Raw genomic sequence first — 17,898 nt, 5'->3', positions numbered from 1 at the left:
GTAGGCATATCATTGGAAGATTGACCATAAGAGACTACATCTACCAGGTGGCCGCTTGGTGTCCTCCGTCGCAATTATTGCGTAATCTCCAGCTGCAGTATTTTTTCATTTTGTTCTGATGAGATGTCAACTGTCACCACTGATAGATTATCGAATAGATATGTGAAAAACACCTTGAGGATTGATTCTAAACAACGTTTGCCATGTTTCTGTCGATATTATGGAGCTAATTTGGGAAAAAAAGTTTGGCGTTGTGACTGCATTTTCCCGTGTGATCAAATGTGATGAACAAAACGGCGCTATTTCGTCTACACAAATAATCTTTTTGGAAGAAATTAACATTTGCTATCCAACTAAGAGTCTCGTCATTGAAAACATTCGAAGTTCTTCAAAGGTAAATTATTTTATTTGAATGCTTTTCTTGTTTTTGTGAAAATTTTGCCTGCTGAATACTAGGCTTAATGCTATGCTAGGCTATCAATACTCTTACACAAATGCTTGTGTAGCTTTGGTTGAAAAGCATATTTTAAAAATCTGAGATGACAGTGTTGTTAACAAAAGGCTAAGCTTGTGTTTGAATATTTTTATTTCATTTCATTTGCGATTTTCATGAAATAGGAAACGTTGCGTTATGGTAATGAGCTTGAGGCTATGATTACGCTCCCGGATATGGGATTGCTCGACGCTAGAGGATAAAACAATGTACGGCGCAAATGTCAAATTGGCTTTTTATCAAATTACCGTACGACAGACCACGTATTCACCCTGCACACCCTAATTGACAAAAACAAACCAAAGGCAAAGTCTTCTCATGCTTTGTTGATTTCAAAAAAGCTTTTGACTCGATATGGCGTGAGGGTCTGCTATACAAATTGATGGAAAGTTGTGTTGGGGGAAAAACATACGACATTATAACATCCATGTACACAAGCAACAAGCATGTGGTTAAAATTGGCAAAAAATACATACATTTCTTTCCACAGGGCCGTGGGGTGAGACAGGGATGCAGCATAAGCCCCAACCTATTCAACATATAAAGTACCAGTCCAAAGTTTGGACACACCTACGCATTCAAGGGTTTTTCTTTATTTGTACTATTTTCAACGTTGTAGAATAATAGTGAAGACGTTACTATTAACCAAAAAAGTGTTAAACATATCTAAATATATTTTTAAATTATTCAAAGTAGACACCCTTTGTATTGATGAAAGCTTTGCACACTCTTGGCATTCTGTCAACCAGCTTCATGAGGAATGCTTTTACAACATATGCTGAGCAATTGTTGGCTGCTTTTCATTCACTCTGCGGTCCAACTAGGGTTGCGCAATATTCAGAGGTGGAAACTTTCTGTGGGAATTAACAGGAATATGGGAATTAACAGAAATATATGCAAATGAATATTAATACCATTTAAATGTAGATGTTTTTTGCATTGGATATATTTACCATATCATGTGGAGACAGAAACATAAATCTGGATTTATAAGTATAAATATAAGTAGACATAATTGCAAATGATTAAATCCTTCCAATAGAAATGTAAAACACAATTTAGTTACGAATTGAACTTTAAATTCCTTGACTCTTAACATGGGATGATTTCACTGAACAACAAAAGGGGAATATTGTATGATCCCCAATGATCCATCAAATCTCCCAAAAATGTTTTCAACATACATCTGTAAAATGATAGTCTAGAAACTAAAGCTTTGGTTGTCTTCCTCTCAGGCTTCCATATCTTCTCCCTGGACCTTCTCAATGTCCACTACTTGAACATCAGACTGAGGCCTCATCTTCACTGTCCAACCTTATGACAAACCTCCCACTCTGTCTGCTGAATTCTCTCTCTTTGCTCTTGTAATCCTTAATGTCGGTGGGCGGGGCCGGGAGGGTCGTCAGCGAAATGAGACACACCTGGGCTTGGGTGTGTCCCAGGATAAATGCACCTCTTCCCCATTCATTGAGGAGACTCTCTCCATGCAGACACTGATAGATTTAGGTTGTGGCCGTTTGGTTTGTTTTGGCACCTTTCAACACCCATCATTATCACATGTATGCACGCAACCACTCACTTACACTACTGTTTACATGACTACACACACACCATTGTTAATTGTATTTAGTTTACCTCAGTTAATAATTATATTTTGTTATTCCTTATCTCCACATTGTCTCCCTTTTTGTTACGAACTTCGAGCCGGATCGTGACAAACATCAGACTCTGAGGCCTCATCTTCACTGTCACACTCCGACATTGTTGAGGATGGCTCGTTGTCAGACTCAAAAAGCCTCAAATTTTCCCGGATGGCAAAAAAAAATGTAAACCCTTGTATTGATCAGCCTGTTGCGTACGTTGGTGTGCGTGTTCCCAAACAAGGACCAGTTGCGCTCTGAGGCGGCCGATGTTGGTGGGATTTTGAGGATGATGGAGGCAACAGGGGAAGGAGCCTCAGATCCCTTCCACCAGGTGGCTGATGAGATAAGTTGGCACGACTGCCACATTGCATCTCCATCCCAAAGCCCTTGCTTGGAAGTATACTTCGCCAGACTGCCAACAACCTTGCCATCATCCAGGCCAAGGTGGTGAGACACGCCTTGCTGATCTCTAAACCAGACAGGATGATCTTGACAGCATACTTGGGGTCCAACATGTACGCTGCAGCGTGTATGTGCTTCAGGCAGATGTCTTCACGCTGATATATTTCAGAAATGCAGTTTCCTCTGCTTAGAGCAACAGTGAAGTGGGCAGGGAAGTATGGATTTCTTCTCTTACATCTGCAAGCAGAGTCTGAACATCAGACAGGATGACATTGTCTCCCTCAATCTGTGCAATGGCTACAGTTATAGGTTTCAGGAGTTTCGGGCTGCTTACCACTCTCCCCCAAAATACTTAATCCAGGAGGATCCTCTTGATGGGGCTGTCCATATCAGAAGACTGTGATATGGCCATTTCTTGGAGAGACTCCTTCCCCTCCAGGAGACTGTCAAACATGATGACAACACCACCCCAACGGGTGTTGCTGGGCAGCTTCAATGTGGTGCTCTTATTCTTCTCACTTTGCTTGGTGAGGTAGATTCCTGCTATAACTTGATGACTCTTCACATACCTAACCGTTTCCTTGGCTCTCTTGTAGAGTGTATCCATTGTTTTCAGTGACATGATGTCCTTGAGGAGGCGATTTGATGCATGAGCAGCACAGCCAATGGGTGTGATGTGAGGGTAGGTCTCCTCCACTTTAGACCAAGCAGCCTTCATGTCCGCAGCATTGTCTGTCATCAGTGCAAATACCTTCTGTGGTCCAAGGTCATTGACTGCCTTCTGCTCATCTGCAATGTAAAAACCAGTGTGTCTGTTGTCCCTTGTGTCTGTGCTCTGGTAGAATATTGGTTGAGGGGTGGAGATGATGTAGTTAATTATTCCTTGCCCATGAACATTCGACCACCCATCAGAGATGTTTGCAATACAGTCTACTTTCTCTATGATTTGCTTGACCTTCACTTGAACTCTGTTGAACTCTGCATCCAGCAAATGAGTAGATAAAGCATGTCTGGTCGGAGGGGTGTATGCTGGGCGAAGAACATTCAGAAAATCTCTTCCAATACACATTGCCTGTGAGCAGAGGAGAACCAGTTGCATACACAGCACGAGCAAGACACTTTTGTCAGAGGTTGCTTGTTGTGAGCGCTGAGGGAACTTCATGCACGTGGCCAGATCATTCTGCATCTTTGTTGCATTCTTCACATATGACCTGGCACAGTATTTGCAAATGTACACAACTATTCCTTCTACATTAGCTGCAGTGAAATGTCTCCACACGTCAGATAGTGGAATTTTCCTGTGAAGATTAGAAAAGTACGAGTAAAAAAATGTACAGATAAGTAGTTAAGCAGTTAGATTAAACAACTCCTTCGTAAGATAAATGTTTTAAAATGAAACCTGTATGGAAACAGGTGAATTAACACGACCCATGTATGTCATATAAAATATATTCACCCCAACCAGAATTGTAATCAAAACTTACCAGAAAGCATGTAGTCCTTGGCTCAGACAGTGTAGTAGTGTGGGCTCAATAGCATCTCATTAGTGATCTTGAGTATCAGCCTTACATGTGATGGAAGAATGCACTGTGCATGTAGAGGATTACAATTCTATTGAATTGGGGATAGTATAACCAAAATATGCCACAAGACCTAGAATTGCCTTGTGTATCCCACTATAAAAAGTTGACTGTTATAAGTGAACACTTGATGAATTTAAGCAAAACTCCCCAAATTCCAAGGTTTAACTTTCCATGGAACATTTCCAGTAAAATTACGGAAATTTAACGGAAGTTTTCCGACCCTTTGTAACTCTAGTCCATGGAGGGGGAGTGGTCCATGGAGGGGGAGTGGTCCATGGAGGGGGAGTGGTCCATGGAGGGGGAGTGGTCCATGGAGGGGGAGTGGTCCATGGAGGGGGAGTGGTCCATGGAGGGGGAGTGGTCCAACTCATCCCAAACCATCTCAGTTGGTGGTGGTCCATGGAGGGGGAGTGGTCCATGGAGGGGGAGTGGTCCAACTCATCCCAAACCATCTCAGTTGGGTGGTGGTCCATGGAGGGGAGTGGTCCATGGAGGGGGAGTGGTCCATGGAGGGGAGTGGTCCATGGAGGGGGAGTGGTCCATGGAGGGGGAGTGGTCCAACTCATCCCAAACCATCTCAGTTGGGTTGAGGTCGGGTGATTGTGGAGGCCAGGTCATCTGATGCAGCACTCCCTCACTCTCCTTCTTGGTCAAATAGCCCTTACACAGCCTGGAGGTGTGTTTTGGGTCATTGTCATATTGAAAAACTAATGGGAGTCCCACTAAGCACAAACCAGATGGGATGGCGTATTGCTACATAATGCTGTGGAAGCCATGCTGGTTAAGTGTGCCTTGAATTCGAAATAAAATCAGACAGTGTCACCAGCAAAACACCGCCACACCTCCTCCTCCATGCTTTACGGTGGGAACCACATATGCAGAGATAATCCGTTCAACTACTCTGCGTCTCACAGAGACACGGCGGTTGGAACCCAAAATCGAACATATGGACTCATCAGACCAAAGGACATATTTCCAACAGTCTAATGTCCATTGCTCATGTTACTTGGCCCAAGCAAGTCTCTTCTTCTTATTGGTGTCCTTCGGTATTGGTTTCTTTGCAGCAATTCGACCATGAAGGCCTGATTCACGCAGCCTCCTCTGAACAGTTGATGTTGAGATGTGTGTTACTTGAACTCTGTGAAGCATTTATTTGGGCTGCAATCAGAGGCTGGTAACTAATGAACTTATCCTCTACAGCAGAAGTAACTCTGGGTCTTCCTTTCCTGTAGCAGTCCTCATGAGAGCCAGTTTCATGACAGCGCTTGATGTTTTTTTCCACCTACACTTGAAGAATCTTCTGGATTGACTGAACTCTTAATGTAATGATGGAGTGTCGTTTCTCTCTGCTTATTTGAGCTGTTCTTGTTAGAGGGTGACCGATTAAAAATCGGCATGGCCGGTTAATTAGGGCCCATTTCAAGTTTTCATAACAATCGGTAATCTGCATATTGGACGCCGATTATATTGCACTCCACGAGGAGACTGCGTGGCAGGCTGACAACCTATTACGCGAGTGCAGCAAGGAGCCAAGGTAAGTTGCTATCTAGCATTAAACTTATCTTATAAAAAACAATCAATCTTAATAATCACTAGTTAACCTCTCTAGGGTATGTGGGACGCTAGCGTCCCATCTGGCCAACATCCAGTCAAATTCAAATACAGAAATGCTCATTATAAAAATTCAAAAAAACAAAACATATTTTACATCCGTTTAAAGATTAACTTCTTGTTAATCCAACCACAGCGTCAGATTTATAAAATGCTTTACGGCGAAAGCATACCTAGCCCAGAACATACCTAGCCCATACCTAGCCCCCAGAACATACCTAGCCCCCAGAACATACCTAGCCCAGAACATACCTAGCCCAGAACATACCTAGCCCAGAACATACCTAGCCCAGTTTACAAATTATTACAAACAGTAACCAGCCAAGCAGAAGCGTTACAAGACTCAGAAATAGAGATAATTTACATTTTACATTTACTAACCCTTACATTTGATGATCTTCATATGGTGGCACTCAGAAGACATTCATTTACTCAATAAATGTTCCTTTTGTTCGATAAAGTCTCTTTATATCCAAAAACCTCCGTTTTGTTTATGCGTTTTCTTCAGTAATCCACAGGCTCAAATGCAGTCACAACAGGCAGACAAAAAAATCTAAATTGTATCCGTAAAGTTCATAGAAACATGTCAAAAGATGTTTATATTCAATCCTCAGGTTGTTTTTAGCCTAAATGATCTATAATATTTCAACCGGACAATAACGTTGTCAATATAAAAGGTAAACAAGAAATGCACTCCTCGGGATTGCGCATAAAAAAAAGCTCTGTGACACATCAGGGTCCACTCATCCAGACTGGTCTTACTCCCTCATTTTTCAGAATACAAGCCCGAAGACTGTTTCTAAAGACTGTTGACATCTAGTGGAAGGCATAGGAACTGCAAATTGAGTCCTAAGTCAATGGATACTGTAATGGCATTGAATAGAAAACTACAAAACCAAAAAATAAAGAAAACTTACTGTTTGGGGTCATTTTTCTCCATTAAAATAACATCAAATTAGGGACTCCCGGGTGGCGCAGTGGTCTAAGGCACAGCATCGCAGTGCCAGCTGTGCCACCAAAGACTCTGGGTTCGAGCCCAGGCTCCTTCGCAGCCAGCAGCGACCGGGAGGTCCATGGGGCGACGCACAATTGGCCTAGCGTCGTCCGGGTTAGGGAGGGTTTGGCCGGTAGGGATATCCTTGTCTCATCGCGCACTAGCGACTCCTGTGATGGGCCGGGTCGCCAGGTGCACGGTGTTTCCTCCTACACATTGGTGTGGCTGGCTTCCGGGTTGGATGCGCGCTGTGTTGAGAAGCCGTGCGACTTGGTTGAGTTGTGTTTCGGAGGACACATGACTCGCGACCTTCGTCTTTCCCGAGCACATAGTACGGGAGTTGTAGCAATGAGATAAGATAGTAGTTACTAACAATTGGATACCACAAAATTGGGGAGAAAAGGGGGTAAAAATTATTATAATAATCAAATTGATCAGAAATGCAGTGTAGACGTTGTAAATGACTACTGTAGCTGGAAACGGCAGATTTGTTATGGGCGTACAGAGGCCCAATATCAGCAACCATCACTCCTGTGTTCCAATGACAGGACATTTCTAAGTGACCGCAAAACTTTTGAACGGTAGTGTACATCTTCACTATTACTCTACAATGTAGAAAATAGTACCAAAGAAAAGAAAAACCCTTGAATAAGTAGGTGTGGCCAAACCTTTAACTGGTACTATATATATCAACGAATCGGCGAGGGCACTAGAACATTCTGCAGCACCCGGCCTCACCCTGCTAGAATCTGAAGTCAAATGTCTACTGTTTTCTGATGATCTGGTGATTCTGTTCCCAACCAAGGAGGGCCTACAGCAGCACCTAGATCTTCTGCGCAGATTCTGTCAGACCTGGGGCCTGACAGACCTGGGGACCTGGGGCCCTGACAGACCTGGGGCCCTGACAGACCTGGGGCCCTGACAGACCTGGGGCCCTGACAGACCTGGGGCCCTGTCAGACCTGGGGCCCTGTCAGACCTGGGGCCCTGTCAGACCTGGGGCCCTGTCAGACCTGGGGCCCTGTCAGACCTGGGGCCTTGTCAGACCTGGGCCTTGTCAGACCTGGGCCCTGTCAGACCTGGGCCCTGTCAGACCTGGGCCTTGTCAGACCTGGGCCTTGTCAGACCTGGGCCTTGTCAGTAAATCTCAGTAAGACAAAGCTAATGGTGTTCCAAAAAAGGTCTAGTTGCCAGGACCACAAATACAAATTCCATCTAGACACCGTTGCCCTAGAGCACACAAAAAACTATACATACCTCGGCCTAAACATCAGCTCCACAGGTCACTTCCACAAAGCTGTGAACGAGCTGAGAGACAAGACAAGAAGGGCCTTCTATGCCATCAAAAGGAACATAAAATTCAACATACCAATTAGAATACTTGAATCAATCAGTTATAGAACCCATTTCCCTTCAGGGTTGTGAGGTCTGGGGTCCGTTCATAAACTAACAATTCACAAAATTGGATAAACACCAAATTTAAACTGCATACAGAATTCTGCAAAAAGTCCCAAACCTTCCATAACAAAGCCATCACCTAAACACAGATGAACCTGGAGACAGTCCCCTAAATAAGTTGGTCCTGAGGCTTTGTTCACAAACACAAACAGACCACACAGAGCCCCAGGACAGCAACACAATTAGACCCAAACATGAGAAAACAAAAAGATCATTCCTTGACACATGGGAAAGAATTAACAAAAAAACAGAGAAAACTAGAATGCTATTTGGCCCTAAACAGAGAGTACACAGTGGCAGAATACCTGACCACTGTGACTGACCCAAACTTAAGGAAAGCTTTGACTATGTACAGACTCAGTGAGCATAGCCTTGCTATTGACAAAGGCCGCTGAAGGCAGACATGGCTCTCAAGAGAAGACAGGCTATGTGCACACTGCCCACAAGGTGAGGTGGAAACTGAGCTGCACTTCCTAACCTCCTGCCAAATGTATCACCATATTAGATACACACATTTCCCTCAGATTACACAGACCCACAAAGAATTTGAAAGCAAACCCAATTTTGATAAACACCCATATCTACTGGGTGAAATTCCACAGTGTACCATCACAGCAGCAAGATTTGTGACCTGTTGCCATGAGAAAAAAGGAAAACCAGTGAAGAACAAACACCATTATAAATACAACCCATATTAATACAAGCCATTTTTATATTGATTCATTTTCCCTTTTGTACATTTAACTATTTGCACACATTTCAAATGTCTTTATTCTTTTGGAACTTTTGTGAGAGTAATGTTCACTGTTAATTGTTTATTTCACTTTTGTTTATTATCTATTTTACTTGCTTTGGCAATGTAAAACATGTTTCCCATGCGAATAAAGCCCCTCAAATTGAATCGAGTGGTGTATGGAGGGGTTTATCAGGGATAGAGAGGGAGTGGTGTATGGAGGGGTTTATCAGGGACAGAGAGGGAGTGGTGTATGGAGGGGTTTATCAGGGATAGAGAGGGAGTGGTGTATGGAGGGGTTTATCAGGGATAGAGAGGGAGTGGTGTATGGAGGGGTTTATCAGGGATAGAGAGGGAGTGGTGTATGGAGGGGTTTATCAGGGTTAGAGAGGGAGTGGTGTATGGAGGGGTTTATCAGGGTTAGAGAGGGAGTGGTGTATGGAGGGGTTTATCAGGGTTAGAGAGGGAGTGGTGTATGGAGGGGTTTATCAGGGATAGAGAGGGAGTGGTGTATGGAGGGGTTTATCAGGGATAAAAGAGGGAGTGGTGTATGGAGGGGTTTATCAGGGATAGAGAGGGAGTGGTGTATGGAGGGGTTTATCAGGGATAGAGAGGGAGTGGTGTATGGAGGGGTTTGTCAGGGATAGAGAGGGAGTGGTGTATGGAGGGGTTTATCAGGGATAGAGAGGGAGTGGTGTATGGAGGGGTTTATCATGGATAGAGAGGGAGTGGTGTATGGAGGGGTTTATCAGGGATAGAGAGGGAGTGGTGTATGGAGGGGTTTATCAGGGATAGAGAGGGAGTGGTGTATGGAGGGGTTTATCAGGGATAGAGAGGGAGTGGTGTATGGAGGGGTTTATCAGGGATAGAGAGGGAGTGGTGTATGGAGGGGTTTATCAGGGATAGAGAGGGAGTGGTGTATGGAGGGGTTTATCAGGGATAGAGAGGGAGTGGTGTATGGAGGGGTTTATCAGGGATAGAGAGGGAGTGGTGTATGGAGGGTTTATCAGGGTTAGAGAGGGAGTGGTGTATGGAGGGGTTTATCAGGGATAGAGAGGGAGTGGTGTATGGAGGGGTTTATCAGGGATAGAGAGGGAGTGGTGTATGGAGGGTTTATCAGGGATAGAGAGGGAGTGGTGTATGGAGGGGTTTATCAGGGATAGAGAGGGAGTGGTGTATGGAGGGTTTATCAGGGATAGAGAGGGAGTGGTGTATGGAGGGGTTTATCAGGGATAGAGAGGGAGTGGTGTATGGAGGGGTTTATCAGGGATAGAGAGGGAGTGGTGTATGGAGGGGTTTATCAGGGATAGGGAGTGGTGTATGGAGGGGTTTATCAGGGATAGAGAGGGAGTGGTGTATGGAGGGGTTTATCAGGGATAGAGAGGGAGTGGTGTATGGAGGGGTTTATCAGGGATAGAGAGGGAGTGGTGTATGGAGGGGTTTATCAGGGATAGAGAGGGAGTGGTGTATGGAGGGTTTATCAGGGTTAGAGAGGGAGTGGTGTATGGAGGGTTTATCAGGGATAGAGAGGGAGTGGTGTATGGAGGGGTTTATCAGGGATAGAGAGGGAGTGGTGTATGGAGGGGTTTATCAGGGTTAGAGTGGTGTATGGAGGGGTTTATCAGGGATAGAGAGGGAGTGGTGTATGGAGGGGTTTATCAGGGATAGAGAGGAGTGGTGTATGGAGGGGTTTATCAGGGATAGAGAGGGAGTGGTGTATGGAGGGGTTTATCAGGGATAGAGAGGAGTGGTGTATGGAGGGGTTTATCAGGGATAGAGAGGGAGTGGTGTATGGAGGGTTTATCAGGGATAGAGAGGGAGTGGTGTATGGAGGGGTTTATCAGGGATAGAGAGGGAGTGGTGTATGGAGGGTTTATCAGGGATAGAGAGGGAGTGGTGTATGGAGGGGTTTATCAGGGATAGAGAGGGGAGTGGTGTATGGAGGGGTTTATCAGGGAGGAGTGGTGTATGGAGGGTTTATCAGGGATAGAGAGGGAGTGGTGTATGGAGGGGTTTATCAGGGATAGAGAGGGAGTGGTGTATGGAGGGGTTTATCAGGGATAGAGAGGGAGTGGTGTATGGAGGGGTTTATCAGGGATAGAGAGGGAGTGGTGTATGGAGGGGTTTATCAGGGATAGAGAGGGAGTGGTGTATGGAGGGGTTTATCAGGGATAGAGAGGGAGTGGTGTATGGAGGGGTTTATCAGGGATAGAGAGGGAGTGGTGTATGGAGGGGTTTATCGGGGGAAAGTGACTTCACTCCATCCCTCCTTTCATCAGTCAAATACAAGACCACAGAAAAAAAGGACAGAGGGAGGAGAGAGAATGAGAGAAGACACAGAGACAGAGAGTGAGGGAAGAGCAAGAGAAGAGCGAGAGAGCGAAGGAAGAGCAAGAGAGCGAGGGAAGAGCGAGAGAGCGAGGGAAGAGCGAGAGAGCGAGGGAAGAGCAAGAGAGCGAGGGAAGAGCAAGAGAGCGAGGGAAGAGCAAGAGAGTATGAGGGAAGAGCAAGAGAGCGAGGGAAGAGCAAGAGAGTATGAGGGAAGAGCAAGAGAGTATGAGGGAAGAGCAAGAGAGCGAGGGAAGAGCAAGAGAGCGAGGGAAGAGCAAGAGAGCGAGGGAAGAGCAAGAGAGCGAGGGAAGAGCAAGAGAGCGAGGGAAGAGCAAGAGAGCGAGGGAAGAGCAAGAGAGCGAGGGAAGAGCAAGAGAGCGAGGGAAGAGCAAGAGAGCGAGGAAGAGCAAGAGAGCGAGGGAAGAGCAAGAGAGCGAGGGAAGAGCAAGAGAGTATGAGGGAAGAGCAAGAGAGCGAGGGAAGAGCAAGAGAGCGAGGGAAGAGCAAGAGAGTATGAGGGAAGAGCAAGAGAGCGAGGGAAGAGCAAGAGAGTATGAGGGAAGAGCAAGAGATCGAGGGAAGAGCAAAAGAGTGAGGGAAGAGCAAGAGAGCGAGGGAAGAGCAAGAGAGCGAGGGAAGAGCAAGAAAGCGAGGGAAGAGCAAGAGAGTGAGTGAAGAGCAAGAGAGTGAGAGGAAGAGCAAGAGAGTGAGGGAAGAGCAAGGGAAGAGCAAGAGAGCAAGGGAAGAGCAAGAGAGCAAGGGAAGAGCAAGAGAGCAAGGGAAGAGCGAGGGAAGAGCGAGGGAAGAGCGAGAGAAGAGCGAGAGAGTGAGGGCGAGGAGAAACAGGAAAGATAAAGGAGGGAGAAAGAGATAGAGAATGGGGAGGTAGAGGGGAGATGTACTCTCTATCCCACCCATAAAGGGGAGGACATGATGTGACATGTTCAGTCTGCCCACAACGAGCAGTAACAGCACCAGGGAATAACCAGTAATTAAGTGAAAACTGTGCTCAGGTACTGCAAGTCGGTAACTGGTTCTCATACACCTATTCTGGAATAACTAAGAGCATGAAAGAGAAACACAGACTATTTCACACACGGTAAATGGCAGTCAGAAAGAGACAAAGGGACACTATACTTTGTTACAGTATATTCTAGATTGTACCAGAGAGTTGTCACAAAACACAAACACACACAAAGGAAAGACTGTAGTCAATGGCCCATGGATTACTGCAGTATCCTCTTGTATTAGCTACCGACAGAGGTCATGTCGTTGAATATTATCGGTGATGGAAACGAAGGTTCGAGACCGGATGACTACCGGTCTCTATGGAATGGAAAATAAATGCGCGGTGTTTTATGCGTGTTTTGTGTGGGCTGTCGGTAATAACTAGACAGCTGTGATGAGCTACCCTGAATAAGACACGGTGCTGTTTGTATAGCAAACAGCGTCATTACAGTAACTGACCACAGCGGAACATTCCTTCTCCTCCTGCTGACTGAACGGCGCAAACAAAATGCCAGTTAGCTAGCTAGGGTTTGTCCAAAATACACTAAAACACAATGCAAGGCTGTGCTAAAAACAGCTAACGGAACAGCGTTGTGGAGCCCCTTCCCATCTTCTGCTCAGCTATGTTTTACGGGGCAGAACCCGCGGACATTACTCCAGCCCAGATGAAGTCATCCGAGCTGTCAGAAACATCATTTTCCTGTTTTACACTTCATCACTGTACTTCAAATTTGTTTCGAAACATTATCATAACTAGCCATGTCCCACTACAGATGATATGCCTATAGCTATGCCTTTGTGGAAGCCTGTTATCTAACCGCGTGGGTTAACGGGACAGACATTTGATAGACAACAGCAAGTCATCAAGTAGTGTGTCAACAAGGTTGCTCGTTAGCTCAACAAAACGTTTCAGAGATTTGAACAACTAAAAACTATAGAAAAGGGAACAAACTGCAACAGAAAGATAATGAAGTGTACAGTACTTCTTCCCCACCTTAGCGATGTAGTAACATCAGTTATAACAAGCTGTTGGGCTATTCAACATTTCCCTAACGTTAGAAGGGGCCAGTATCTGTGGTTAGTTACCAGCGGTTCTTCAACACCACAACCAGACCTAACTAGCTGACCAAACAGCTCGTAAGTGACTAGTTGGCTAGGCACCCTAACATAACTACAACCACAGGGGACTAGGCACCCTAACATAACTACAACCAGGGGGCTCGGCACCCTAACATAACTACAACCAGGGGACTAGGCACCCTAACATAACTACAACCAGGGGGCTCGGCACCCTAACATAACTACAACCAGGGGGCTAGGCACCCTAACATAACTACAACCAGGGGGCTAGGCACCCTAACATAACTACAACCAGGGGGCTAGGCACCCTAACATAACTACAACCAGGGGGCTAGGCACCCTAACATAACTACAACCAGGGGGCTAGGCACCCTAACATAACTACAACCAGGGGACTAGGCACCCTAACATAACTACAACCAGGGGGCTAGGCACCCTAACATAACTACAACCAGGGGCTAGGCACCCTAACATAACTACAACCAGGGGGCTAGGCACCCTAACATAACTACAACCAGGGGACTAGGCACCCTAACATAACTACAACCAGGGGTCTAGGCACCCTAACATAACTACAACCAGGGGACTAGGCACCCTACAACCAGGGGCTAACATAACTACAACCAGGGGCTAGGCACCCTAACATAACTACAACCAGGGGCTAGGCACCCTAACATAACTACAACCAGGGGCTAGGCACCCTAACATAACTACAACCAGGGGCTAGGCACCCTAACATAACTACAACCAGGGGGCTAGGCACCCTAACATAACTACAACCAGGGGCTAGGCACCCTAACATAACTACAACCAGGGGACTAGGCACCCTAACATAACTACAACCAGGGGCTAGGCACCCTAACATAACTACAACCAGGGGGCTAGGCACCCTAACATAACTACAACCAGGGGACTAGGCACCCTAACATAACTACAACCAGGGGTCTAGGCAACCTAACATAACTACAACCAGGGGGCTAGGCACCCTAACATAACTACAACCAGGGACTAGGCACCCTAACATAACTACAACCAGGGGACTAGGCACCCTAACATAACTACAACCAGGGGGCTAGGCACCCTAACATAACTACAACCAGGGACTAGGCACCCTAACATAACTACAACCAGGGGACTAGGCACCCTAACATAACTACAACCAGGGGACTAGGCACCCTAACATAACTACAACCAGGGGACTAGGCAACCTAACATAACTACAACCAGGGGGCTAGGCACCCTAACATAACTACAACCAGGGACTAGGCACCCTAACATAACTACAACCAGGGGACTAGGCACCCTAACATAACTACAACCAGGGGACTAGGCACCCTAACATAACTACAACCAGGGACTAGGCACCCTAACATAACTACAACCAGGGGACTAGGCACCCTAACATAACTACAACCAGGGGGCACCCTAACATAACTACAACCAGGGGCACCACCCTAACATAACTACAACCAGGGGCTCGGCACCCTAACATAACTACAACCAGGGGCTAGGCACCCTAACATAACTACAACCAGGGACTAGGCACCCTAACATAACTACAACCAGGGGACTAGGCACCCTAACATAACTACAACCAGGGGGCTAGGCACCCTAACATAACTACAACCAGGGGGCTAGGCACCCTAACATAACTACAACCAGGGGCTAGGCACCCTAACATAACTACAACCAGGGGGCTAGGCACCCTAACATAACTACAACCAGGGGGCTAGGCACCCTAACATAACTACAACCAGGGGGCTAGGCACCCTAACATAACTACAACCAGGGGGCTAGGCACCCTAACATAACTACAACCAGGGGGCTAGGCACCCTAACATAACTACAACCAGGGGGCTAGGCACCCTAACATAACTACAACCAGGGGACTAGGCACCCTAACATAACTACAACCAGGGACTAGGCACCCTAACATAACTACAACCAGGGGACTAGGCACCCTAACATAACTACAACCAGGGGGCTCGGCACCCTAACATAACTACAACCAGGGGACTAGGCACCCTAACATAACTACAACCAGGGACTAGGCACCCTAACATAACTACAACCAGGGGACTAGGCACCCTAACATAACTACAACCAGGGGACTAGGCACCCTAACATAACTACAACCAGGGGGCTAGGCACCCTAACATAACTACAACCAGGGGGCTCGGCACCCTAACATAACTACAACCAGGGGGCTCGGCACCCTAACATAACTACAACCAGGGGGCTAGGCACCCTAACATAACTACAACCAGGGGACTAGGCACCCTAACATAACTACAACCAGGGGACTAGGCACCCTAACATAACTACAACCAGGGGGCTAGGCACCCTAACATAACTACAACCAGGGGGCTAGGCACCCTAACATAACTACAACCAGGGGACTAGGCACCCTAACATAACTACAACCAGGGGGCTCGGCACCCTAACATAACTACAACCAGGGGGCTCGGCACCCTAACATAACTACAACCAGGGGGCTAGGCACCCTAACATAACTACAACCAGGGGACTAGGCACCCTAACATAACTACAACCAGGGGACTAGGCACCCTAACATAACTACAACCAGGGGGCTCGGCACCCTAACATAACTACAACCAGGGGACTAGGCACCCTAACATAACTACAACCAGGGGCTAGGCACCCTAACATAACTACAACCAGGGGCTCGGCACCCTAACATAACTACAACCAGGGGCTAGGCACCCTAACATAACTACAACCAGGGGGCTCGGCACCCTAACCTAATATAACTACAACCAGGGGGCTCGGCACCCTAACATAACTACAACCAGGGGACTAGGCACCCTAACATAACTACAACCAGGGGACTAGGCACCCTAACATAACTACAACCAGGGGACTAGGCACCCTAACATAACTACAACCAGGGGGCTAGGCACCCTAACATAACTACAACCAGGGGGCTAGGCACCCTAACATAACTACAACCAGGGGACTAGGCACCCTAACATAACTACAACCAGGGGACTCGGCACCCTAACATAACTACAACCAGGGGACTAGGCACCCTAACATAACTACAACCAGGGGCTAGGCACCCTAACATAACTACAACCAGGGACTAGGCACCCTAACATAACTACAACCAGGGGACTAGGCACCCTAACATAACTACAACCAGGGGACTAGGCACCCTAACATAACTACAACCAGGGGGCTAGGCACCCTAACATAACTACAACCAGGGGACTAGGCACCCTAACATAACTACAACCAGGGGACTAGGCACCCTAACATAACTACAACCAGGGGACTAGGCACCCTAACATAACTACAACCAGGGGACTAGGCACCCTAACATAACTACAACCAGGGGGCTCGGCACCCTAACATAACTACAACCAGGGGACTAGGCACCCTAACATAACTACAACCAGGGGGCTAGGCACCCTAACATAACTACAACCAGGGGGCTAGGCACCCTAACATAACTACAACCAGGGGACTAGGCACCCTAACATAACTACAACCAGGGGGCTAGGCACCATAACATAACTACAACCAGGGTTGAAATTTGACAGTCGAATACAAAATAGCTACAATATGTGCAACTCACATAGCTAATAATAGCAAACTAGCTAAGTAGCTAACCTTAACGTTACATATAAACGTTATTAGCAAGTCAACATCCCACTGATAGCTGGCTAACTAGCAACAATGTAACATAAATAATTTAGATGCCAGGATAGCACAGGGTTGGAGAGAAACAACGTTAGCTAGCCCAGTAAAACTCACCTTTCTCGGCGGGGGCTGCATGTTGAAGCATTGACATGAATGGTGTATTCCTTAAAGAAATAGCTATGTTTATTCCAAACAAATACAATGGGGGTGGTGGATGAGGGGGTGGTGGATCATTCCCAAGAACCCCCAAGAAGGAGGGAAATGTGGAGAAAAAGCAGTCAGATTTGGTCTCTGGCGGACATGTTAGAATGAAAAGCGAACGCAGGCTAAACCAACTCTACACTAACCGACCTTAGGAGAACACTGCGGGGTCCAGAGACAGACGGGAACTGTGAAATCAATGGAGGCCAGAGGTGTTGATGTTTCCCCACGAAATTAGACACAACTGCGCCTTCCTGTGGTGATGGAAGGTAAAAGACAAATCCAAACAGGGCCAGAAACGATCCTATCTTTATTTTCTACATAGCTTCTATAACAGTCCTTTCTTGTTTTAAACCACTAGCAACACAATTTGAATCGGAATCTCGTGTAAATATGAACTCAACAAAAGAATAAATGAATGGTTGTTTTACGTGAAACGAAAAGCCCCCTTCGTCGTGACAATACGCCGTTGCTGCTTCGCAAGGAGACTGGCTGCGTCTCTGGACCTGCATAGCAACAAGAAAGTGTAGTCGATCGAGGAAACATCGATTGCACGCATCAAATCTGCCAGACATTTAAAAGCAAGCTCGCCAATCCCAGATATATAGATTTTCGCCCTTCAGGAATTTACGCACTTTATTTCAGTCCAAGTTTAACACACACACACACGCACGCAAGCACGCACGCACGCACACACGT

The 17,898-nt window shown here is 46.4% G+C and overlaps 1 protein-coding gene across 2 annotated transcripts in view; it reads right to left on the bottom strand.

The window, feature by feature from the left end:
* The window catches only part of LOC118378489 (F-BAR and double SH3 domains protein 2-like), a 152,587-nt gene extending 134,922 nt beyond the window's left edge, over positions 1–17,665 (bottom strand). Inside the window, exon 1 of one of the 2 annotated variants that reach the window (XM_052460682.1) lies at positions 17,113–17,665. In XM_052460682.1, the coding sequence (XP_052316642.1) occupies positions 17,113–17,133 (21 nt within the window). In that variant the 5' untranslated portion in view covers positions 17,134–17,665. The remainder of the gene's footprint in view (positions 1–17,112) is intronic. The other variant, XM_052460697.1, reaches the window with a different exon arrangement.
* Between the last annotated feature and the right edge of the window lie 233 nt (positions 17,666–17,898).

This window comes from Oncorhynchus keta, chromosome 1 (assembly GCF_023373465.1).
Source record: "Oncorhynchus keta strain PuntledgeMale-10-30-2019 chromosome 1, Oket_V2, whole genome shotgun sequence".
In the NCBI taxonomy this organism is placed as follows: domain Eukaryota; kingdom Metazoa; phylum Chordata; class Actinopteri; order Salmoniformes; family Salmonidae; genus Oncorhynchus; species Oncorhynchus keta.
This window is presented reverse-complemented; position numbering and strand designations above follow the sequence as displayed.